The 26,237-nt window shown below is 37.6% G+C and overlaps 1 protein-coding gene across 6 annotated transcripts in view; it reads right to left on the bottom strand.

Moving 5' to 3' along the window:
- Positions 1-7,125: 7,125 nt before the first annotated feature.
- The window catches only part of ZNF148 (zinc finger protein 148), a 41,508-nt gene continuing 22,396 nt past the window's right edge, over positions 7,126-26,237 (bottom strand). For 4 of the 6 annotated variants that reach the window (XM_021526035.2, XM_021526034.3, XM_021526040.2 and 1 more), the window contains 4 exons: positions 23,357-23,480; positions 22,611-22,694; positions 16,617-16,735; positions 7,126-16,222 (listed from right to left, as the gene is read on the bottom strand). In XM_021526035.2, coding sequence (XP_021381710.1) covers positions 14,633-16,222; positions 16,617-16,735; positions 22,611-22,694; positions 23,357-23,480 — 1,917 coding nt within the window. In that variant the 3' untranslated portion in view covers positions 7,126-14,632. The remainder of the gene's footprint in view (positions 16,223-16,616; positions 16,736-22,610; positions 22,695-23,356; positions 23,481-26,237) is intronic. The other 2 variants (XM_021526038.2, XM_021526039.2) reach the window with 2 other exon arrangements.

Raw genomic sequence — 26,237 nt, 5'->3', positions numbered from 1 at the left:
AGGAGTGGGAGCGGAACAAACGAACTCACAGCCACATCCCAATCTATCAACATGCAAGTATTTCTGCAATTTAGGGTCTGTGAGTAGAAAGGCCTTGGGGCAGGTGCCCTCCTCTTGCCCCACAAAGCACTCTTAAGAGTACAGGGATATTTTTGGGTACTATTTTGTAGCTAGGTTACCAATCCTGAGGAAGCTTTTTCTGCTACACACACCAGCAGGATAAATAAACTAAACAGACTCAATTTTCCCTAATACAAGTGAGCCTCTAACTTGAAAGTAAATTGCTGTTATTTTTCCTAAAGTTTCTGCCAAATACACTAACCAGTCTATAAATTAAAGACAAACGTCTGTTTTAATCTTTCCATACCATTTAGCACTCAAGAGAGCAGAAGAGCATTAGCAAACCTCGCAGAAACATTACAAAGGCTCATCTCCTTTTCCTGCAACACTTCTATATCTAATTGCAAAACCAGATTCTTATAGATTAAATTTCTGTGCCCTCCATATCCTTTCAAAGCACTATTTTATTAATCATCACATTAAAGCTGCTCTGAGCTACTCAACAGCTGGCTGATTTGAAGAGGAAAGGTTAACGCCTTCCCAAGCACAGCTGTGTGTGGTCCCACGACCTCCGAAGCCTCGGTCCCTGCCAGAGGAGGTGCTCCTAAAGCCTCTCCTCCCAAGGGACACAGCAGCCAACAGCATTTTAGTTTTAATAAATCCCTTCAACTCCTCTCCGGGTCGAGTTCTTAAAAACACCTAATTTAGGAGTCTTTTAGGAAAGCGGAATTAAAGGGAAATAAAGCAGCCGTCGGTGCAACAAAGGTGACGCCAAACAGAGCAGCGCTTGGCTATTCCCAGTTACTCATTTACTCGTTTTGTATTCGCATTTCGTAGAGCAACGAAGGCTGCGGAACACCAGACGTGGGAAACGAGCCCGGATTCTCCCCAGCAACTTCGCTTTTCGGTGTGGCCGGAGAGCTTCGGTGCGGCACGGCCAACACCTGGGGGCTGCGGCCAGCGCCGCACCGGGCTGCGCTGCGACCGACCCGCCCGTGCCCTCCTCCCTGTTTGTTTTGTGCTTTTTAAATTCACTTTTCTCAATGTTTCCTCCCCCCCTCCTCTTTTTTTCCCCCTATATTTTGCTCTTTTTCTCTTCTAGCTCCTTTTTTCTGGTTTTCTTTTACCTTTCTTTAACTTCCTCTCCACGCCCCTTTTAATTAGCCTTTCTTTTTTCTTTTACTTTTTTTTTTTTTTTTTTTTTTTTTTTTTTTTTTGGCGGGGAAGCGCTTTTCCACCTGTTTTTTTTTTTTTTTTTTCCTCGCCCTCAGCACGATTTTCACTTTTTAGCTTTCCTCTCCTCCGTTTACCTCCCTCCGCCGCCTCCGCCCCGACCGAGCCTCCGCGACACCGGAGGGAGCAGCGGGCAAAGCCGAGCCGAGCCCGGCGCCACCTGCGCGGCCGCCGGGGCTCAGCCCGGTCCCCACCCCGGCTCGGGGGTGTCCCCGCGGTGCCGACCCCGCTCACCTGGCGGCTCCCGGGCCCTCCTTCCCGCCGGCTGCCGCGGCGCCGCCTCCCGGGGCGGCCCCGGGCGCTGCCACGTCTGCCCGGGCGCCGCGCCCGGCCCGGCCGGACCCGGGACCGCCGGTGCCCGAGCGCCGGGAGCCGAAATCCTTCGGGGCTGGGAGCGGATTGCCACTCAGCCTGCAGTTCGCGGGAGTCTGACAAAATCAGTCAATAAATAAGCAATTCACGGCTGCTCGAGGAGAGCCCGGCCACGGGGAAAGGGGGCTCTGATTCTGCACAGCGACGTTTCAATAGGAAGTCGATCCAGTCGAACTTCCCAGCCCTGGGCTGCCAAGAAATTCTGTGACCTGCACAGGCAAAGCTCCACCTGAATTAAAGGCAAGGATTTTGGATAGTCTCAATATAAAGAGGATCAAATCTAGAGCCAGCCACTCTTCCTTAGAGTTCGTGTAGTACACTTTGCTTTACTTCCAAAATGGGTCAGAGCCATTTTAATTTTCAAAAAGGATCTATACAAGACATTAATGTAATCCAGTAAACCTGTTTTGATTTTCCTGCAAAGCCAAAATATGAACAGGCTTCTACTCTTGAACGAAACCACAAATTTCTGCAAGTGACAGAAAAGGAAAGCAAGAGTTCAGAGAAGACAGATGGCTTCTCAAAGGAGGATGAAACCTGAGGAAATCACAGAATGTCTGAGGTTTGATGAGATCTTAAAGATCACCTGATTCCAACTGCCCTGCTTTGGGCAGCCACTTTTCACCAGGTTGCTCAAAGCCCTGTCCAACCTGACCTTGAACATTTCCAGGAATGGGGGGCATCCACAGAGCTTCTCTGGGCAGCCTCTTCCAGTGCCTCACCACTCTCACAGTAAAGAATTCCTTCCCAGTATCAAATCTAAACCTGCTCTCTTTCCGTTTGAAGCCATTCCCCTTTGTCCTGTCACTACATGCTCTTGTAGTTTCCCTTTAAGCTCCCTTCAGGTGCTGGAAGGCTGCAATTAGGTCACCCCTAAGCACCTTTTCCAAGCTGAACAATCCCAATTCAATGGATAGCTCCCCGGGACATCCCATTCCTGGAATATACGGAAGCTCTCCTCCACTCCCTTCTTTTTACACTCTTCAGCTACCAGGGAACAGGTTCAGCCAGATTCTCCCATCATGAGGGCCGGAGAAAATCTGAAATAACTGTCTTGCATTTGTTGCAGCAATGATGAAGAGTCACTAATTCCCTGAGGACCAAGCCCTGCAGCCTGCTGCTCGCAGGCACTTCCGTGCCCTCCCCACACACATGTGCACACCTGGCAAGAACTAAATGTTTCCTGGGCAGCTGCTACTTCCACTTGCCACTGCTGAACACTCCTCTGGGAAATACTGCCTCTGCACTGGAAAGAATCACAGGAGAAAACCAATAAAAGGTGTTTTTTTTCAAGGACTGCCACATTAAAATCACCAAGCACTGCTAAGAAGCACTTTCAGGAATCTTCAGTGTTAATCTCTGTCTATTCCTATTTTAGTCATGGCAATTTTCAACATTCTCCTGTTTGTCAAGAGAATCCTTCCAAAAGCAGGAGTCCTCCTTCAGCAGGGCTGTGTGCATTTCAGAACCAATGTCTTCAGGTAAGTCTTACTCCACATCACTTTAAGGCCTTCCAAGAAAACGATCACAAACAAATAGGGAAAGTTTTCTAAGAGCCCTAATTAGAAATCTCTCTCATTATGCTGAGTACCTTAGCTCTACAGGGAATAAAAGGGGAGAAAAATGAAACTAAGAGTTAAAACTGTTGTCTTCGAGTCCAAATCTCGAGTGCTTTCAGGGCTTAGCAAAGGACACTGAGAATTCCACAGACCTGCTGGAATCCTCTCCAAGTTACACAGGTCCTGGGGCAGATGGAGCCATTGAAAGCCTGGCAGACCCACACATTGGACATCCTGAACCATGATTTGAGACTTTTGATGGTCCGTGTAGTGTCACTGGAAATTGCTCCAGGGAATGGAGTCTGGAAATGGATTTAAGAGAGTGAAGAGGGTGACAAAAGGTTACATGGGACACAACAGGTATGGGGACAATAAAGGTGTCAAAGACACAAACACAGCCTCCAGAAAATGGGAAAGCAGCAGTGCCGAGGTCAGTCAGCAAGAGATGAGAATTTGAAACATCCACAAGTCTGAGCCATCCTGAGATATGTGGATTGATTCTTAATAGGATGAATATCAATTGTCACCTACCTGATCATCTTCTTCAGCTGCCAGACATACACATAACACAATGTGCAATTTCCATGTACACACAGCACAAACTGAGAGTAACTACCCAGTTTAGCTAATCACATCACTTAATGACCTACAAACCCTAGACTGACTGTAAAACAGGCTGTGACACATAGATTATGTTCTCAGACTAAATGAAGAGACAATCTTTTTCAAGTTCACTCACAACTGCAAACTGTAAAATATTTAGCCTTTAAAACAGATTTTACCTGGTAATATTCAGTGTGTGTAATAGAAGTTATCAACATAATACCTGAGCATTCTTGTTTCAATTCCTTAAAATGGATTTTCAGGCAACAACTTTGTGAGAGCCAGTACTGCCAAAGTACATTTCCACACCTGCTGTGAGGACTCACACTGTCCTTATGGCTCATTTTCAAGTAGCTGCAACATCCATCACTCTAGCTACGTGTTTGACTAGGAGTTTTATCAATCATCCTGCTCTCTTTCTCTGAGGGAATAGATATAGTCTTAAAGAAAATCCCCCTTTCAGAGTCCTGGTTTGCAGGAAAAGATCACTTTGTCCCACTGGTACCCTTGCACTTACTTATGTCTTTCTTAGGCTGTTCTGTCTACATTAGCTTTTTACCAAAGATGATTTCAGGAACTGGCAACGAGAAATAGAAAACACAGGACTTGAGAGAAAACAAACAAGTTATCCTTTCAGCTTCTGCTGTCATGTTCTGTTTTGCTGCTGCACGTGACTGCATGGTCGAGATTACCTCGCAATTACCCTGAACATTCCCAGCACTCACAGCATTGCTTTATCCTCTCTCATGGCTCAGTTTATCCTGTGACAAGACCAATTAAGGATGTGCTGCTCCTGAAGAGCTTCCAGAGTATAATACTTACACATTTTGAACAGTCATTATTCGTAATACAACAGAGAAGTATTTTCTTATAATTTACACTGCTGAAGTAATGGATCCTTTTGGTTTCATTTGGGCCAGGCTAGTGCTTTTGATTTAACAAAATCTGTTACTTCTGCCTCTAAAATGGCACTAATGATCACATCTGATGACAAAAACAAAGAGTTTATGTGAATAAAAGTGAAAATTAACATGTTCAGTGGTATTAGTTATATTTCCATAGCTGCCGAGAAGGTATCACCTCCTCTAAATTCAGGCAGCTATGCCAAGGCACTGATCTATCTATAAGGATGTCATCACAAAGCCTGGTCTGGGACTGGGCACATTTCCAGCCAAGACACAGCCACTGAAGTCACACCAACAGCAATCACACAGCAACATGTCTTGGCTGTCCTGTGGAAGACAGGCAGAGCTGCCCAGGGACATGGACTCCGAGTGGAAAAAACAACAGTGACTTGTACACCCAGCAAACATCCAGAAGTGAGTTTAAATAACAGAGGCAGGAACTGGATTCCGTGATTTCTGCATGACGTGCTCGGCTGCTGACACAGGCAAGAGTGACGTAGACTGGCTGGACTGCAAAAGACCTGCAGACACATTTTAAAATGGAACCTCACCAGATCACCCTCTTTAATCTCTGCCAGGGGCTTGTACATGTATGCATTCGAAGCAGATGGCGCAGCAGGGATGTCATGAACCTGAAGACCAGCCCTGGTGTGAAAGGGGAAGAGCACTGCAGAGGAAGCAACTTACCTGAGCAACCAGGGCAGAGCTGTTGGCTTCAAAAGGACAGCACAGATGGGCTCCTTTTTTAAAAAAACCTTGTTTCAGTGAACAGCTCTCTTCATTCCACTTCATGTCTTGACAACTAAAGCAGACAAAAAAGCAAACAATATTCTAGGAAGACTATCTTCTGTTGATTTGGCAAGTGCAATGCAGAAGATAATCAACAGCCAAGATGCTTTCTGAGATGACCTCCCTAAGACAACACACCTCCAAATCTCCAAACTTTTATAAACTGCTCTCTATCCTGAAGCCACAAAATAGTTTACCCTGTGCACTGCAAGAAAAACATTAATTGCAAAGAGATATTTTTAATGCCTCTAAATAAACCAATAACCAATTACTTTAATAGAAAAATGCTTTCTTCTCCTAGCAAAAACTAAAAGCAAGCTAATTTAAACAGGCTATTTTTTCTCAACACAAAATATAGGTTCTGATAATTCTTTTCAGTATCAAAATGTTGAAAAGTATCTTTCAGTATCACTTTACTCCTTGACAGTCTTAATCATAAAGGTCAATAGGAAGATGTGATCAGTTTTGATTTCTTATTTCCACCACATAATTAAAACAAATGAAGATCAGTATAACCAATGTAAGTGAAAATAAAAACAAGCAGGGTGGCTGAGTACATAGACACTCTATCATCAGGCACGTTGCAGAGTCAAGAGTGCACACACAAAACCATCAAACATGAAACCATTAAAAGCAGTTATTATGCTGGCTGGATGCTAAGGGGAGGTTCCCCAGGTGGCTCTGGATGCCCAGGGAGTGCCCCGCTGCACCCACCAGGAAACACCCCAGCCCCACCAGCTCCTCCTGCCACGCTCATCTCATCACAGCTCCACTCTTCACGCACGGCTTCACTACAGCTCTTTTCTCTTTAAAAGGTATTGTGCCACTTGTAATACCTTCTTACATAAAACTTGGGTTTTCGACATGAAGTAAAATCAACACAGCCAAGCATTCCACAAAAATCAAGTATTTACCAAAAAGGACCCTACAGAAAGACTCAGGGAAACATCACACCTGATACACACAAATAAATAAAGAGGAGAAAATGGAATTACCAGTAATTAATGCTACAGGGCACATTTATGGTTTTGTAGGTGCATAAATGCTGTTATCCTCAGTATTTTTTTAAATGTTTGCTTTAACAATGGAAAAATATATGTAACAAATACTCCATATATTACACGTGCTACAAAATACTGTAGTGCACACATGGAATACTGTTATCCAACAGACTTGAAATCTTGAGTAATTGAGTTCACCCTTCTTAATTTAAAGATTAAAACAAAATCCTGATTCTCATGTACGTGAGGAGATGCTGGAACTGAACAAACTCACTCCAGTGCAAACAAAAATCACAAAAGCAAAGCGGGTGTAACACTAGGTGTTTCTATTAAAGTGGTTTCAGTGCAATCTTCTCAGACAACCAGGACCGAACTGAAGGTCAGATATTGTTTTCTATAATCAAAGGAGGCAATGAGATACAAAGGAGAAGAAAACCCAAATAAGTTCTGTGTGTTTCAAATCAAATACTTAAATATGTAATTTAATTACTGAAAAGTATCCACTTCAGTTCTTGCACAGTACGTATCTTTACATGCTTTCATCTGTCTCATTAAGAAAGCATATTTTGTTTGAAATTATCTAACATGAAAAATACTGCTAAGTCTATTCATAAAACAGTATTCTATATTTTTATTTTTCAAACAGCAAGTGACCACATTTAAAATGCATCATTTGCAAATATAAATTATCAAACTATTAGTTTAATTAAAAATAAAGCAAAAACATAACTTCCCTTAGTATCACAATACATAGAAGGGTATTATAAACCCAAAAAGACTAAGTTAACCATAAGAAAACAATAACGTCAAAAGTGATGAAACTCATTAAGTCACTTAATGAATAAATCAGTCTAAGAATACAATACCATTCACCATGATTATGTAAGAAAAAAAAAAAAAAAAAAGCAAACTTTCATTGTATTATACAGATAAAACAATCCAATCCTTCATGCCACATTTTGTAAACCATGATATAAATTACACTCACAGTCAAATGAACAGGAAGAGTAACTCCCAAAATATTTAAAGTTGCTTTTAGGGCAGAAATAAAGGCAGAAATAGAATCATTTAAAATATATCAAGTTTAACCAAAAAAAAAAATTCATTTGGTCAAGCCTGCTATCCAAATAGTTTTGTTCCCTGCAAAACTATTTTTGTATTTTTGTGAGTTATGAAATTTAAATGTTTCTTTTACATATTAAATGTAAGTCATGTGTTGAGATACATTAAATCTTGTTATACTTTTATCATTTTGGCCTTAAGACCCAAATATTTTCCATGTACACACACACACAAACACACACACACTCTCTCACTCATTCTCTTCTTGGTGTTAGGAAATTCCTCATTTCACAGGAATAATGAAAGACACACATACTGATTTCTGTCGGAAATATAAGGAATATGCAAATTCATACTTTCCAGGATCCTGTGAAATGATCTCTCACCTATATATACATACTCCAACTGATGGAATTTAGGCTATGGTTTTTTTCTGATAATAAAGGGATGGAATAGATGTTGTAGGATAAAGGAATACTGTATAATGATTGAAATAAACCTATTATCCTAAATTTATCTATACAAATTATCATTTTTTATTAACTGAAATACAAAGAAGGCATATGAACTCCAGGAAAATAGCACTATATCAGAAATTCACTGTAACAGTATTTCACTATATATATCATCAGGTTTTTCATAAGACAATTTCTTCTGTACACTAGATTTTGTACTAATTTATCTGTCTTCAAATCCATTACATTTTCAGATCCAATTCAGCACTATATAGTATGCCTTCAAAATAAAAGGAAGTCACTTGCCTTATTGAATACCAAGTTCCCTTCCAGACAGTATTTAAAGAAAGACAAGACTACACAGACAAAGTCCAGTATAATTCATTTCTGACAATGAAAATTTCAACCCCTCATACTGTTGCAAAATTCCTCCTACTGAAATGTCTACAATAATAATAATTATAATAATAATAATTATAATAATAAAAAGCATACATTACATATAAAAGATACCAGTGTACTAAAAGTGACAGAAGTGGACTAGCAAATCCTTCAAAGCACATATTATATAAATGACTAGCATTTAAAAACATTTCTTTTTCTATAAAATGTAGGTCATATACATTTATAAACTGGGGGGGAGAGGTTCTAAAGCAGTGGTGACTGTTCAAATTGATATGCTGCTCTGTACAGTCTAATACCTATTCAATTCAAACTATAAGTTTGACATCTAGTTTATCAGAATAAACCCATCTCATCATCTCATAGCTCATAATTTGAAAAATATGCAACTCAAACAAAGAGGTGGCTCAAAAGTTCACTGTTTATCTGCATATGAAATAAGAGAACTATTCCTTTCTATGGGTGGCCCAAGTCTCATCAGTTCAATATCAGGACTTAAAGACTCCAAATTTATGTAGAGGAACTGGCAGGAATCAGCACAGAAGCAGAATAGTGTCTCTGATCCTTTAGAGACACAGCTATTCAACCTTAGCAGTCTTCCTCGTCTTGCAGAAGTGCAGCCCAGCCATTCATTTCTCACTCAAAGTGGACGAAGCCATAGATCTACAGACTGTCCTCTCTGTGACTGAAATTGTGCTCTGTAAACAATGGGATATATTCCAGCAGGAGGACATCTGAATTTATTTATAAAAAAATGATTAGGAATATTCATTAACTCAAACAAGGCTATTAACTCCCAAAGGTATTTTTGGAACTTATCCTTATGCTACTTGTCAAGTTAGCACTGTCATGTATTATTGCTTACAAACAGTACATCATCATATGCTTTCTAACAGAGCAGTACTGTGATCAGTTCATATTTACAGGCTTTTCTGTTTGTTTTTAAACAAGCTATAAAAACATTACATACTTTACAGACAATACAAATACTCAAGTCGAACAAATGGAATGCATAACAATAAGAAACGTCATAAAGGAAGACTGACATAAGTCCTTGATTGTCAAGACACATTTATATTTATATATAAACTCTAGCTGTGCAGAATCAAAGATTCAATCATAGGTACATCCTTATTTGATAAATCATATTTACAGCATGATATTGCGTAAAAAAATAAAATAATGTTGTTTACACAATATTACCTTTCCACCCATTGGATTAAGGAAAGCAAGAAACAACTCTCAGAAATGTTTGCTTGCCTCAGTTCGTGTTTCCTACCAAAAGATGTAATTTTAAAAAGGAAACAGAAGTTTTCGTATGTTGAGTAGAGCAAAAGCAACTATAAATTTATTTCCCTGACACAAAGCAAATTGTACTTGAACAGAAGTTAAACTTTCAAATTAAAGACACGTCTTTTCATTAGCAGTAATACTTTCTTAGTGCTTGTCCTTTGCAAAGTGAGTTTCAGCTAAATGCATTACATGCCTAACATAAACATGCATTACCCTAAGTCCAATGAACTTTCAAAGTTACAAGGCTTCATTTTAGTAAGACATTTAACTCTAGGAAATTGTAAAATTATTCATTTGCTTCAGTACCAACCATGTAATTTGAAAGTTCACATGTGTACTGGTACCAACTGCATAAACGTATTTCTGCCTGTTAACATTTTCAAACAGATTCCCAGGAGTATTAGGATTTTCCCTGCAATTTGTAATGGTATTAAAACAAGTAAAGAATAAAAATCAAAGCTCTCAAAGCCATGAAAATTTAGTTAGCAAATACACATACATAATGTAATTCAATGCTGCAAAATTCAGAGTTAATTCATCCAAATATTTTGGTTCATTTCAAATAGTTACTAGATATGATACAAATTCTATAAAAATATCCTGATCAAGCATGGAATATAATGTATCTGTTCAGGTGGAAAGTTTTCATAGGAGAACACGAATATTTCGGAATAAACTCCAAAAGTTACAGCAGAACCCCAATAATTTGCAGCAATGCCTTAGAAACCCTTTACAAATTACAATTTTGAAAATAGTGAAGAAGCAGGCAACAAAAGCAAGGATGTCACATCACAAAAAGTACTTTGTTAATTTATTTTGACAACTGCAATTTAGTTTTCAATACTCCTTCTACCTCCTAGTATACTAATAGAGATGGTGTAGTATACTTGGGTGAAGTAGTACAGCATAATTGCGAGAGACCTTGCTACAGTACTTTTTAGACCATTGCAGAGAGGTGGGAAAGGACCATGAGGGATGTAGAAACCTGTCAGATGCTCTGTTTAGAGGTCAGCGAATTAGCAAGATTTTACTGTACTTCTCAATTAACAATGAAAAGCTCCCATCATCCAAAAAAACCAACAAGTACAATATAAAAATAACACAGGTGTTATTTCACATGAATACTTTCTTGTCCTATTTTTTGCTTGAAACACAATTTTCCTAAAGACAACACTAGGAGACACAAGATCATAAACATGGTTCTTTTATCATCCAATTTAAATTGTTTATGTTGTTATTCGTAAACCAACATACAGTAATACACATGGTTAATCCTTCTCCCCAAAACTCATAATTTATGATTAATTCATTCTCAAATCAAATGCAGAAAATGTAAATGCCTATTAGTATACCATTACAAGCTGATTCCTTCATTGTCTGTTATATTAATGGCAAAACATATCAAAAGATTCATGCTAAAAGGGACACTGTCAAGTAATTTAGGACCAAAATATGGCCTATTAATAAGTGCATGTGTGTATATATATATATATATTGTATATATATATATATAAGTAGAGAGAGAGTTTAGTAATAAACGTCATCAATTTCCTCTTTTTCAAAATTATCATGGTGCTATCACTAGTAGATATCCCCAAAAATTCCACCTTACACACACGTGTATCTGGTGCTCCCATGACCTTTCGGTAGGAATGGCTGCTGTTAGCTCAGGGGAATCTCCATGCTCACCCCAGCCTTATACTGACAGCACAAGAACAGAACAGACAACCAAAGCTGCTTTTTCCCACACATACACAGAAAACTAACAAAAATGACCAGATCAATGTGAAGACTCTGCATCTGCAGCAGATTAAAAGCAGCAAAAGTTGAGCAGTGAAAAACATTATTAAATAATGCCATTGTTAAACAAGCAAGAGCTTTTTACAGAGCTAAACCTCCCAGAACTACATAAACACTTATTCCAGGATAAAAGGGGATGTACTCAGGAAATCACAGCAGTACATTTGGCTAACTCCTCCAGTGCAGACAGCTCTAAGCATCAGCAGATCAACTACTCAGACCACTGCTTTAATTGTAGACGTGGAAGAAGCCCACAAGACAGCCCCTGTGGCTTAGGGGACGTCCCAGCCTGTCCTAAGGCACAGAGTGCAGCTGGAATGGCTCAGCAGCAGGCCAGGGGATGAGCTGTGATGTCAGGAACAGCAGCTCCTCTGGTGTTTGGCTGCAAGGAAGAGCAGCTTCCTTCGGGCTGTACAGCAGCCTGCTCCCTCGCACACCCTTGGAGTTTTCCCAAGTGTGACAATGGCATGGGAGAGCCACTCCCTCCGAGTCCTCAATCACCTTCTCACACCAGAGTGTCAATGCAGCAACATTTTTTTAAATAAAGCTGAGTCAGACCCCTTAGGGAGAAGGAGGCTTCATTCCTCTTACCTCCCTATGGGCCCACAGCAGTGCAGTAACACAGTAATAACCCAGCCTTTTGGCTTTTTTTTCTTTTGTTCCTTGCTATATTTAACAAATAGTACAATTGCCATCTCCTTGCAACATCAGGGCATAGGAACAAAAGTGCCAACACAGTATTATTCAGGCACCACAAGCTAGGATGTCATGGAAATGGACACTGAAAACAAAGTATGCCTTACAAGAGGTGGTTTCCTGGGATATAGGGACCCTTTATGTTATTTCTGTGCAACACACAATGGAAAGTCAAAAAACCAAACTGACCATAAAGGAAAAAAACCAGAGAGACCACAAATCAGTTTAAAAATATTCTTTCAGAGAATTTTCTTTACATATATCATTAATAATCCATAAGGAATTTACTCTTCTCCCTTGATGCCCACTCTTTTCAAGCCGTGGCCAAATATTCAGACAAAATTACTGGTAAGTCATAGCATGCTGAAATGCCTTACTGTATTACACACACGGTCAACAAATCAAAAGAGCCTGCTTTCTTATACAAAAGTATTAAGAAATTAGTTTATATAAACTGTATTCTAATCAATAGAAGAAGCAGGCTATGGATAAGAAATGCCCTTTCTCCCTTAACTGTACCAAGTGAAGTTAGTGCTGTAGTAGTGCTCCCATAAGGGAAAAGACAAAGAGGGATCAGTTTCCTAGTAATGAAAATTCAGAAAAATATTGCTACTGCTTTGGTAAGAGGTGGGAACTGTTCTAGGTCCTGCTCAAGTCCTTTCTTAAAAGACAGGATATATTTTAGCCCCTTGAGATGCAGCCTTTTCTCCTACCTGATGGCTTTATCTGAGAGACACTAGCTAGCAACAGTGCTGTAAAAATCGGGATGAAATCCTATTTTAAAAGCCACCATATACACACCTACCTATATGTGCGTGTGTGTGTGTGTTTTTCCCTGGTTAATCAGCCTACATGAGGCTTAAACTGCCTTGAACTACCAGACAGTGTCCCTTTAGGGAAGGTGCAATAGAATGAACATACAGTTCAAAAATCTGAAGTTTGTTAACTTAAACTACACAATAGTTAGGCTACTCAAATCTTACCACCTTAAAAATGCACACAGAACTACTTATCGTACCATACTGTATACTTCAAGACAAAGTACTATTCAAAAAAACATATTCATGGTACAGGGATAAACTTTGCAGTTTATTTATACTGTGAAATGCAATGAAAACTTCTGATCGCTCTCCTAGGCTGGAAAAAGAAATCCTGTTCACTAGCATCATTCACCAGTTTGGGTTGGTAAAATTGTAGTGACTTTTACTAAGCAAACACTAAAAAATAGGGAGTTTGAATGCCCACTTCTTCAGCTTTCAGGGATACTTCAATAAATTTAATCATTGGAATTGTCAAAATTCTAGACAGAGAATTAAAACAGTTTTTACAGAAGCTAAAAAGACCCAATCTCAAGTATATGGAAAGGAATTACTCGAGCTGCTGTATGCGATGAAAATGATGCAACCGTATCAAACCTAAACATCTAAAAATGGTTTTATTTTTTGAGAAATCAAAAACTATAAAGTTGGCTAAGTGCTCTATGTTAATCGTTATGAGTATGTAGGGTAAGGTACAATTAAGCTTTTAAATCTTGGAATACACTGTTTGTGTAAGCATTTTGCAATTGGGAATGTCATCTACAGAGTATTTTAACTAAAACTTCAAAATCTTGGTTTCTGCATATGAAAAAGTCATTAAAAAGTTACATCTAGATTCAGCTGTACAAAGAAATACACATTACTTCCGGAATGAAGTAAAGGCTTTAGCAGTTAGGCATTTTGCTTAAAAAAGTGTTTAAAGTATTTTAAATTAATTAGACTTTTAAATAGTAGAGTTAGTCTATCAGAATTCACTTTCTGTCCCTCCAAACACAACTCAAGGTAATGCAAAGCAGAAATAAAGGGCACATGGTCTAAAATTATTTTTGAGAGAGACTGAAGATTTTTCTAGAAAATGCTTTCTTTTAAAGCATATTTGTTTGACTTCCAAAACTTACTTGTTTATTCTGTGTGTTTAGTACATGTTGATTCCCTGCTGAAGAGCAACAACTATGCTGACAAGCTTAGAAATGACAATGTGAATAGTATCAGACAAAAAACTGTCCTCCCAAAGCATACAAGGAAACCAGCAAGGAAACAATAATGGGGGAAAGTCTTACCTGGGGATTTTGTTTATTTTAAAATTTCATAGAAGGTGAAATATTTTCTGGATTCAAACAAGTGAATAATGAACTGCCTTTGATAGGGGCACCAACATCAGGCAGTTCAATGACTGATGGCTAACGAAAAAATTGTTTTAAAAAAGAAAAAAAGAAAAAAGAAGCAGTTATTGGTCTTGCTAATATCAGCTTACTTCTGTTTTAACATAGCACTCTTAAAAGCTGTACAGAACTCCATCTTATACAGAGCAACCCCCTTTTGACAAATGTGTTCTAAAGTGCCAGTATTATTTACAAAGATTTCTTATCCAAAAGTCTGGCCTGTTGTGGCATCAGGTGAAGAAGTCATCCCAGCTCTGCTATCATTTACATTCACCAAAGGAAATTCTGGGAAATCAGCACTTGTCCCTGGTCCCCGAAGGTTCACCTGTCCATTGGCAGTGCTAAACTGAGAGGATATTCCAGCTCTTGCCCCATGGTACTGAGCTCTAAAGGGCTGCTCAAAGGAGCTAATTTGATATGCTTGATGAACAGACTGTGCCTCTGCTTTCTTCTGAGAAGTTACTTGATCCAAGAAGTCCTGTGTAGAGGAAGAAGAAGAATGATTTGCCTCATCACCTGAAAAGGGGAAAGGGTGCTGAGAATCACCAACCATTAGTCCAAAGTGAGACTTGTCTGGAGTTGTTCTCAATGGAGAGTTCATTCCCGACCGAAAGCTATTGACGGGTATAGATGTGTAGACCTTCTCCATGGAAGGAAATGCTGGCTGGGTTGTAAGTGTCTGGTTATCAGTCACAAAATTAAGGCTCGGGTTGTTCAAATAGGCATCATTTTGGCTAGTTCTGTCCAAAGCTTGTTGTAAAAACTTTGAATATTCTTGTAACATACTAGCTTTATCTGATGAGGAAGCTTGAGAGCTTGTTCCAACCGTTTCAGATGGGGTCACCTCAGATACTTCAGCAGAATTGATGGATATACTAGAGGTCACTTCTGTGTCAGCCACACTGAAAGAGATCTCATGCTGTCCATTAGCCTTGTGTGAATAATGATCTAACAGAGTTTGCAGTACCTCATCTGGAATGACATTTTTGTCATGGTTACCTTTAATTTCAACATTCAGTGCCTGTGTGTCTAGTATTGAGGCGGTAGCAGTTTCATCAATGACACTGGCCACAGCTGCCTGTGTTACTGAAGGTTGAGATGCTATGGTACTTACATTCAAGGCATATTCTCGACTGTTGTTACTTGCTGCTTGTAGATACCTCTTTTTCTTCAAAAACTGCATTGCATCATCATAATTAGTGCTGCTGTGTACAGGTTTACTGGGCCCTTCCTGTAATGTGTCGACTTGGTCAATGTCAGCATTACCTTCAGAGTCCAGTAAACTTTGCTTATCCACAAGATCGAAGGCATACTTCGAAACCTTGCTGTCTTCATATGTAGATAAAGGTGAAATGGTTTGACTTTGCTCAAGTGGCTGCTTTAGACTCCTCTTGTTGACCTTTTTGAGAACGAGCTTCGGTGGGTGTATTTCTCCAGAATTTGCTTCCTCTAAGTGCGATCCACCGACTGAAGAATGTGGCATCTCAACAGCATATTCCGCTACCATATATTCATCTTTTACTTTAGCACTAGAAGAGTACAAAGGCAAATAGTCATTTTTGTCCTTCTTGTGTTCTGATTTATCTATACTATCCTTATCCCCAGATTTTGTTTTCTCTGTTTTCTGCCTTTTCTTCTTTGGCAAGGAGCTGTCTTTCAGAGGCGTAGAGAAACCAGAATCTTCCTCCGATGGCAAAAAGCCAACTTTGGTGGCACTTCTGTTGGGTTTCTTCTCACGGTTCTCATGGCACATACGTTTGTGTTTCAGCACACGATCGGTCCTGGAGAAATACTGGAAAAGATTATGGTGGTTATTTATTATTATTATTATTATTATTATTATTATTATTATTATTATTATTATTACTACTACTACTATTATTATTATTATTAAATAAATATGTTAGCAGAAAGAAAATAAACCTTTCATTCTAAAGAATTTACTTGATGATTCACCCACTTTAGCAATTTCTAATGAAGTGTTAAACAAGAGTATACAGTCAATAAAATCAAGCACAGCCAGCTGTGACTCTGCTCCACCTGTGCACTAAGATAGCCCATCCTGACTGAAAAAACATTCATTATGTATTTATTTCTATAAAATAGAGAAAGCCCCATCTGAAATACTGGAGAATTGACTGGTGTTTTGGCTTTCAAGCACAGAAGATTTCACTAAGTCATCTTACCTGCAAACAATATTCACACTGGTAAGGCTTCTCTCCACTGTGAGTTCTTTTGTGCCTTTCCATGTGATACTTCTGAATAAACCTCATACCACATTCATCGCAACGAAATGGCTTTTCACCTGATAAAAAACACATAGCAATATTAATCTAAAAGAATAAATCAACATTTTTCCATAAAATTACCAGGTCAAATACTACATTCTCTATTAGAAGCAGTAAAAGAGTTTAGTATATTGCTATTGAAAAACAACACAGGGCTTGCTTACATCACTATTTTTTCCAATACTCAGTTGCTGATGCCTGAAATTACTTTAAGCTTTTATGCTAAAAAAAACCCCACCTTTAAAACCAAATCCTTACTCCACTTTCTAATGCAGGTGCAGGTATGTCTTACACCTACCAATTAAGAACTGCAAAGATGGTCTTCCTGAATTGTTGCTCCAGTATGCATTTTTTTAGGGCAGACAACTGTATAAAAATACCTCAATCCTCTCACAAAGTCATTAACTCAAACCAATCCCCACTAAGAGCGAATTAATGCATTTCCAAACTTCGAATATAACATTTTGAAGGGTGCTTTCTATTTTTCCATATTTTTCCCTTATTTGCATGTGGAATTGAGAGAACTGTTTTGAAAAAGTCCTACTATTTTGGTTTAAACCCTTTTTTTTTTAAAGAACTCATTTTAAAACTTTTTAAAAATTAAGTCAAAGCCCAAGAAACCTCTGTAGCAGAACCAGCATTTGCAAACTGGCAGATTTCTCATTTTGATTGTTTTGTTAGCTTGTTTTGGTTTATAGGTTTTTTCTTTACTTTTGTGAAATACTCATTCAGACAATATGCACTGCCCTGAATTCATCTTCAGTTCTCCCCCTTATTTTTCCTCACAAAGAAACCCTGTAACAATACTTTCTGAGCAGGGAGTAACTATTTTTATTTCCTTTAAATTTTGCCTTACATCTTCCCTCTGATATTTTTTCCTAGGTTTCTCTGGCAAAACCTAAAAATTTCAAATGCATTGAAAAGTTAGTTCTGCTTTTACAGAAGTTCACTATTATTTACTAGAACTCACCCTGAACAACAGAGATCTCCTCCTCTTAGTATTTACTATTAAATCTTTTGGACTGACATAGAGGTCAGGGATTGTCTTGGCAGCATCTGTCAAGATTGTCTTTGTTCTGGGTACTGCACTACACTGATTTTTGGGATATGAATCATTTATGTCTTGTTTCCAGAAAAATGCAGACTATTGCTAAATTCTGAAGTAGTTTTATTCTTACTAATTATATTATGAACTGTTGAATGACCAACAATTAGTTGTTAAAGTTTAAAACTGTAAATAAATAGATTTTATTATTTAAAACGTTGATAGTTTGTATTTTCCATTTAGAGTAGAGAAATTTATCCACAACCTTCTACAAATGGGAATACAGTACCTGAAAATAAGGTTCCACTATTTATAGAGACTAGAATGGAAAATATCTGTATCACTCACACATGTGCTCCTAGTCAGATCACTAATGCCCAGAGTTTCAACTTCCTTAATTCCAAGCAATTTCTAAATCTCCCTCTTTGTAAGCCTATGTCCTATTTAGAATTATTAATTCTTACCTCTCCGTGTGGCTTCTCAGCCAATCTCTTTCTCGGATAAAATTATTCCAATTTATTCTCTCCTAAATCAAATTATCTCCTCTCCTCAGATCTCTTGGCTTCCATCAGTTCTTCTTCTACAGGCTCACAACCCCAACATTCTCTTCTTTCACTTGACTTAGAGAACTTTACCATTTCTTGCTTATTAAGAAGCACCATAAAATTTTGCACTTTTTTCAGCATCCCTTTTAACTTATAAACACTTGTCATATCATTCCCTCTCATCCTGCCTATAAGCAAATCCTCCTCTCTTGCCTATTTCCTCACTTTCAAAATCCAAGTTCATTCCTCATGTTCTCTTTATTTGGTAGGCACCCTCAAAATTACAGTGCTTTACTCCCAACAAGCCTATTCAGTCTTTCTGAATCAAATTCCAATCTTTGCCTCTCATTTTCAGGATGCTGAGGTAGGACATTTAGACCTCATTGATTTTGTCTGATACATGGGAACTCTTCCATTCCTGAAGACTACTATTTAGTCCTTGCTACTTACTGTTTTCTTTACCTTTGTTCCACTATTCTATTTTGTGTTTTTTTTTTTTTTTTTTTAATTGTGCCTTCAAACAACTCTGCTTACATTGTTTCCAAGCTTGCTTTCATACTACTTTAGATTTATTTTAGAGAATAAGAGTGGCTGTTTAGGTTGAAAACTATCCTGAGCCTTAAAGCAAGAGAGCTGAGTCCTGTTCTGGCCTTGAACAGCCCTCTGAGGAGCCACCAGAAATGCAGAACACTTCATTAACACACTTACCTGCAGCCTTACACTCATTTCTGTAAGTGAACATTCTCAACATTTTCCTACTCAAGCTGACTATTTACTGGCAGAAGACTCCACTGCTACCTATTCCCATTTCAAGGCTTAAACAGGGCCAAAGAGGGGTCTGTGGTTTTTAGGTGGATTACAGTCACCAGCTGCTTTGGGGACTTTCAGGGCACATACAAATGCAGTGATGGCCCTGCCTTAACAGAGAGAAGAATGTGGGGACACTGCCCTGGAGTTAACTTAGCACAGTACAGAAAATAGTATTTTTCAGTAGAATTCCAGAACACTATGAAAGTAAGATTAAGAAAACCTTTGTGAAACTGACACCATATTTAATTTTGGCTTTAATCTTCATATGGAAGATAATTTTAGAAAAAGATTAAAAATTAATATGAAGATAGGCTTCCAATAATAATTTCATCCTAGTAGAAGTCTAAAACTTCAGATGCCTTCTGCAATTTTGTTGTACTTTTCAGACAGGATCTATTGCAAATGGAGGAGACCATTAATAACAGCCTTTTGATAATGCAGGGACAATCCAGGATACATTTTTCTGAAATGTCTTGGTCAGTGGGAAAGAATGAGGTGTATAAAAAACCCCTCAAAATTTAAAAATACAATACAACAATTAATGCATTATTTATGAAAACAGCTCATGTATTGTGTCTATGTTTGTAATCTATTAAAACCAAGCAATAGAACTACTCATCCAGTATAGTACAAATATTATGTGTATGAAGGCTGTAACAATTATAATGCCAGGCATTTTAAAGTCAAAACAGACAAAAAACAAATTATAAAATACTAAAGAAGGCTATAAAAAATCAGCATGACTGAATAAGAAGGCACTTGAATTGTTAGCCCCAGTGGTGCTTTATTTTTTTTAATGTAATCATAGCTTTTGTGTTTAAAATGGAAAATAGGGTGGCTTACACAATTAGGACACATGAACGCATGAGTGGGTAAGGTATATAGAAACATCTCTAAGCAAAAAGTAAGGAGACATATTTGAAAGAAAAAAAAAAAAGAAGAACATTCAGCATCTTCTCCAACCTCGTAAACTGAAAATATTTGCGCACCAGCAACTCTTCCCTCTCCTACAACTAAAATAGCAATTTTCTGTATCATTAGGGACAAGTTTAGCAGCAGGGTTCCAACACTGCTGCCCTCCTCTACACACAATTATAAGCAAATTTTGTATTAATACAATGTCTGCTTTTAGATGCAACTATTTAATTATTTACACAGAATAACGCTGTTCATTGATTGCTTCCTAACTCCCTCACAACATTTCCTTTGAAGGAGTGGTTCAGAGAACTAAAGTCAAATCAGACTGCAAATAGCTGGGGCACCTGTAAACTGGGGGCAAGTAACAGGCATAAAATGGGGCTTCTACCTGTTACTACTCTCTTTGATTGGTTTAAAATAAACTAGAAAATTTGACAAAAATCTTTAAAAGAGTAAGAGATTTCCTGTTCTACATCAGCATTTTGAACTGTCCAAGAGCTAGTGCTAAATGTGGTCATTCATGGAGATAAAAATGCAAAAAAAAAAGTATTGAATAAAGTTAAGAAACATTTGTTTAAAGGATATGAATAATACAAACAGATCTTTACTTTCATTGAAGTAAAACACAGACCCACTGTTCACCTTCTTATTAGAGAATCAAGTTAAAAATTCAGGTTTTCTGGATGGGTTTAGTTAAGCAGCCCTGAACAACAGTGACTACACAAACAGCTTAGGGCCAGTAGTGAACACTGCCATATAGAGGTGAAAGCACAGACAGGTATGTAGAGTGCCAATTAGCTACACTATAACTGGATGAAGCCAAAAATTAAACACTAGTTAAATTCTTGTTAACTAAACGGCCTTCAGAAAAAATTCTGCCACTCCTGGAAGCTGAGTTTTACATGTTTTCTCCTAATCATTACTAGTTGTCACCTAGGAAAACAACCAGGATTCAACAATTTAAACACCAGCACCATCTTCTATTTTCTGAGAAACAACCAAACTATAATTCAGGATGCTGAGGAAAGGAGGAAACACAGTTATCTACAAAGTCAGATAACAATATGGCAAATTAGTTAAATGATACCTTTTTCTCTGCTAAACAAAGACTAGCATATGTAAGAGCTGGGATAAAAACCTACAGTCCCACAACATCCACCCCCCTCCCTCCAAAGCTTACAATTGACACAGATTTCTCATTAGAGCTAGAAGCTAAATTCTAAAATATAATTCAATTAATTTATAAAATATTTGCAGTCAACTGTTAATTAACTGTATTTCCCAGACTCTCATTTTCAAAGCCACGTACAGGGAATAATCCTCATTTGAAAAAAAAAATAAAAAGAAAAATCTTCTAAAAAATGTGAAGACTGGACTTTAATTTTTGCCTTTTTTTTTGGGGGGGGGGGGTAGAGGGCAGATAGATGGAAGAGACTGAATGAGCATTCTTTTCAAGAATAAGTATCTACACAAAGTGAAGGCAGCATGGTTCACCAATTCAGAGCCAGAGGAAAGACTAGGAGCAGAACAAAGACACTGGACAGAAGAATGGAAGACTCTTCTGTGGCTGACTGGCTGAAGGAAACCTACTTAGTCTGGACTCATGGCAGCCTAGGATACAAAAATCCCATAAACAACAGGGCATTTGTGCATGTAACTCCCTGTACACTGCTCTGAAAATTCATTTTGCAGAGTTTTTTCTCCCTCTCAACCCTTACACATGCACACACTGCACTGCATGTTAGTAGCTTTCATATCCATTTAAATGCTACAGCCAAGAAACACTGTGCACATTCACCAGCTCTGCTTTTCTGAAAAAGAGGCTGAGAAATTGGCATCTAGTCCAAAAGGGACCATATTACAAAATATTTAAAGAGGGATTGAAAGGCCATGCACCAAAATGCCAAAAACCCAATGAAACCAAACCTGTTAAAGAATGTGGTGCTGTGTGGTGCAACAAGATAAAAAAAATAAACATATATAAACTTTAACTTGCTTCAGGCCTTATTTGACCTATACTGCATATTTTTCAACTAAGACTCTTCTTTTTGGAATAGTTCTGAATTAAACCTAAAAGAAAAAAAAAAGTGAAAAGAAAAGCTGATACTAATACCTTTGGGGTTAGGCATTTTGGCCATTTTAGTCCTGGCACTTTTCCATCAAATTCAAATACAGACAAACAAGACAAACAAACAAATAGATCTATGGAAATGTAATTTGAAAGTCGCCCTTGTCTGAATTAACTTGATACAACAAAAGACAGAACTGCTTAACAAACTTTGACTTTTATGAATGCACAAACTTCAGGATTTGGTGCTCCGAGGTTATTTATAGAAAACTACTTTCAGATCTGCTTACTGGACTTCATACTCATTTTACAGCCAAAGGAAAGTGGAACAAGTTGAAAGCACAAGACTAATTTCTTTTTAAAAGCTTTATAACTTTGTAACATGAGTTAAATTAAAACAAACTACAACAGGGTTTTTGGCTGCATATTTGTTACCAGAAACCTTGCCTGATTGGGGAAACAGTTTTTAAGCACGCCAGTAAAGATACTCAAGGCACTATACTCACCAGTATGAATCTTCTCATGCCTCTGTAGCAGGTACTTCTGTATGAAACGCATGTCGCACTGACTGCACTGAAATGGTTTTTCACCTTGAACAATATAATTCCACATCCATAAGTTAATAACTACACACTGTTGTTTCTGATAACTATTTTTGAGGAATATTAAAATGTCTATTAAAAACACCAGCATCTGAGCGAATTCCAAAAATACCCTGGTACCAAAAACATTTGCCTTACTAGGTATATGAACTGCAGAGATCTCTCCATGATCCTAAGGCTCACATTAAGACTAGCACGGAAGAGTGATCTGGAATGGCTGTAATTTCCTCATGTACAAGATCAATCAGGATGCTGGCATAGACTGCATTCAGGATACTGGCAAGCTGTTATAACAGTAAGTACCTTTTTCACTTCTCCGAACACAGAGATACCTCATCAGGCAAATAAGCAGCTGCAGCATGTTTTACAAAGGGGTCAATTTTTGGCACTTAGGCTACAAGTCAACCCATTAGCTTCTGATAAAGAAAGAAAAGAAACCTTGTAAACAGTTAGCTCTTCAGTTTATTAAATATATGTTGATTTTTTTTTTCTGATATTCTTTTGACACTTTGGTGCATGGAATCTCTAAGCTTAGATGCCAAGTTAGCTACACTCTTAAAACTGAAATTCGCATAGAGCTGAAAACATTTTTAACATAAGTAAACAACTCTTTATATAGTAGAAAAGACAAATTTGAAGTCAAGCAGTACCTGTATGAATGAAGACATGTCTCTGTAAATGGTAGTTGGTTCTAAAGGCAGCATTGCAATGCTCACAAACATGAGATTTGTGGGTTTTCAGACCAAGTGATCCATCCTCATTTATTGTAAGGATCTATTTTAAAAAGAGTAAAATTTGTTCTCACACTACCCTCTAAAGAGGTCTTATTAACTAAAAAAAAAAAAACATTAATTTTTTCAATGCAGAAAATGTAAATATTTCAGGTAAAACAATTCTAATTTCTACAAAACTATGCGTTAAGCTTCTAATACACATTTCCAGTTGCAGTCCAATCCAACTCGTGTCTCGTTGTGCATTAAGAGCTATTTCAACAGGACAGAGACAAAGGCAGCTCATGGAAAATCAGCTTAGAGCTTCCCTAGGCACAGCTGAGTCACTTTATACACTACTATTTATTTTGTCCGTCTGTTGGAAAGGATGCAAAGTAATCAAACCACTCCTGGGCACTAAACCACAGACAATCATATTTTAAAGAAAAAATAAATAGTTAAATTCTTTTTTTCAAATCACAACTCTAAATGTTTGCTAGAAGTAATTAAAGCTTAACCAGAATAGTCATATATATATTATCTACATCTATATAAAACCACTAGTCTCAAAGGTAAAATTGTATTTTAAAAACCAAAATCCCAAAGCCAAACAACCAAGAGAATAGTATTATTCTTCTCCCCCTTTCAGGTTTTTCACTTAATAAAGTATTGCTTACTTAATATACGTATTAAAACATCTCCTTGATGACTTCAACTTGCCACACTCAATTGCTTTGCTGTCAAACAAAGCCGCTATTTTCATATAAAATTTAAAAAACTTAAATTAAAAAAAATGCACCACATCTACTTTATTCAATAAAGCTAATCACATGTTTTCTCTAATTTATCAAAAATAATAAAAATAAAAAACTAAACCAAAATCCAAAATCTCTACTATCTCTGGCAAGAGAATAAGGAAATCAGTAAACAAATTACATTTATAAAATCTTGCTTAACTGCAAACACAACTATAAAGAAAAGCTTAAGGAACCTTAAATAATACAGTTTAGTCCCTTGTTATTAAAAAAATAGAAGTATGCTGGGAAAACACATCTGCAGTTTGATTAGCTACAGCATTTTAGGTTTTATGATAATGACAGTGATGAGAAAGAGAGAGTCAATAACTGAAACGGTATCTCTAAAATAGTAGCAAATACTGTAGATCTACTTAATTTTTAATTTTCCCACATCAAAACAAGAGTGAAAGTCTCAAACTAACAAATTCTTGTGCATTCACTCTGAAGGACAAGCACATTCATACGTTTGTAAGATTGGTGTGTTACAGCTCCATTCACAGATAGAGACAATTGTTCTGTAACATTATCCAGCTGATGAAGCCGACTGCGTCTTTAAAATTTAAACAAATTTAAATACATGTTATGAAATGCTTTTCATATATTATATTGAAATTTTTTAAATAGTGCAGAAAATACACTTAATTTCATGGTTATCCTAAACCTGGGCTCTTCTACTTAATCTACTACCTCTTAAATGATGGGAGCTAACTCTGTCAGAGCAGCTTCCCTAACCAAAGCAACAAAAAAGCTTGTGCGTGTGTGTGTGTGCGCGTGCGTGTCTGTCCGTGTGTGCACGTCTGTGTGTCTGCATGGGAGAGGGAACAGGAGACAGGAGTCATGATACCTGATGACTTCTTCCTTACCTGACTACTGCATTGATATAAAACAGAATTTAGAACGTTTCAGAATGTTAGCTGACTCCCATTTGTCAGAGTTCCAGCTGCCTGTTTGGATGGAAAATCAACCCCACTACTCTGGAAATACTGAAACTGCAGTAAGCTCTCACCTAGGTCAGTCCTTCAGCTTTTTTCTACTCTGACAGGTCTGAAAAAGGGGAAGATAGACTGAAAAAGAACCTGTTTAACAATTCTCCTGATCATTTTTCAATCTTTTGTCAGCAGACTAGGAGATAAAAAGGAAGCATGCAAGTACACGTCTGTAGAAAGAGGGGCACACGCCTCTTCTACCTTGCCATGTTTCCATGGAAGTGATCTCTGGATGTACTCAACCTAGATCTCTTTTTTCTCTCAAAGGGAGAAGTGAGAAAAAAATGCACAGCATTTGGAATTTGCTTCCACACCCAATCTGAAGCAATTTCTCAGCTTTCCAAGAATACTACAGGTGCAACCTTATTTGACAGTGCTTTGAGGAGGACTGGAAGGTCCTGCTCCGAAGGCAATAAAAAGGAGGTTTGGGAGATTTTCTTTGTATTACGGTGAGTTTTCCTTTAATGTACAAACAGTCTGGGTTGATTTCTGAGTAGGCTTATTTTAATGCTGCTGTCTGATAACATAACTGATTTACTTCTATCAGAGCAGCTTGCATATGTTCTATTCTAAGTCTGAAGATTAATACTGATTTGGGGAATTACTAGAAGATATAACACTGCTACCTCATGAGGTGAAATGATTCTGGTTTTATCTGAACTGCTTCTCAACAGAAGAAAATTGTTTTCAGACAGACAGGGTACATAGTCCTTATGAATGGATCTACAAAACAAATTTTTAAGTAACAAACCAGCAGCTAGGGTAAGAACCTTTTGATATAAATAAATACATATATGAAGATGATTATGAAAACAGGAATTTTCCCTACCAGTAAATTATTTTATGTATATTAGTAAACTTTTTAGAATTTTCAAAACTACCATTTTAGTTTTCTTTTTAAAAACTTTTCACTACTATGCATGAAGCATATAAAATTATCAGGCTCACAGAAAAGCACAACTATTATTAGATAGATACAAAGTAATGATTTATAAATGGTCTACAAAGCTACTGACTCATAATTTAAAAAAAAAAATA

This window comes from Lonchura striata, chromosome 8 (genome assembly GCF_046129695.1).
Source record: "Lonchura striata isolate bLonStr1 chromosome 8, bLonStr1.mat, whole genome shotgun sequence".
In the NCBI taxonomy this organism is placed as follows: Eukaryota; Metazoa; Chordata; class Aves; order Passeriformes; family Estrildidae; genus Lonchura; species Lonchura striata.
Note: the sequence above shows the minus strand (reverse complement) of the source record. Positions and strands in the feature narration are given on the sequence as shown.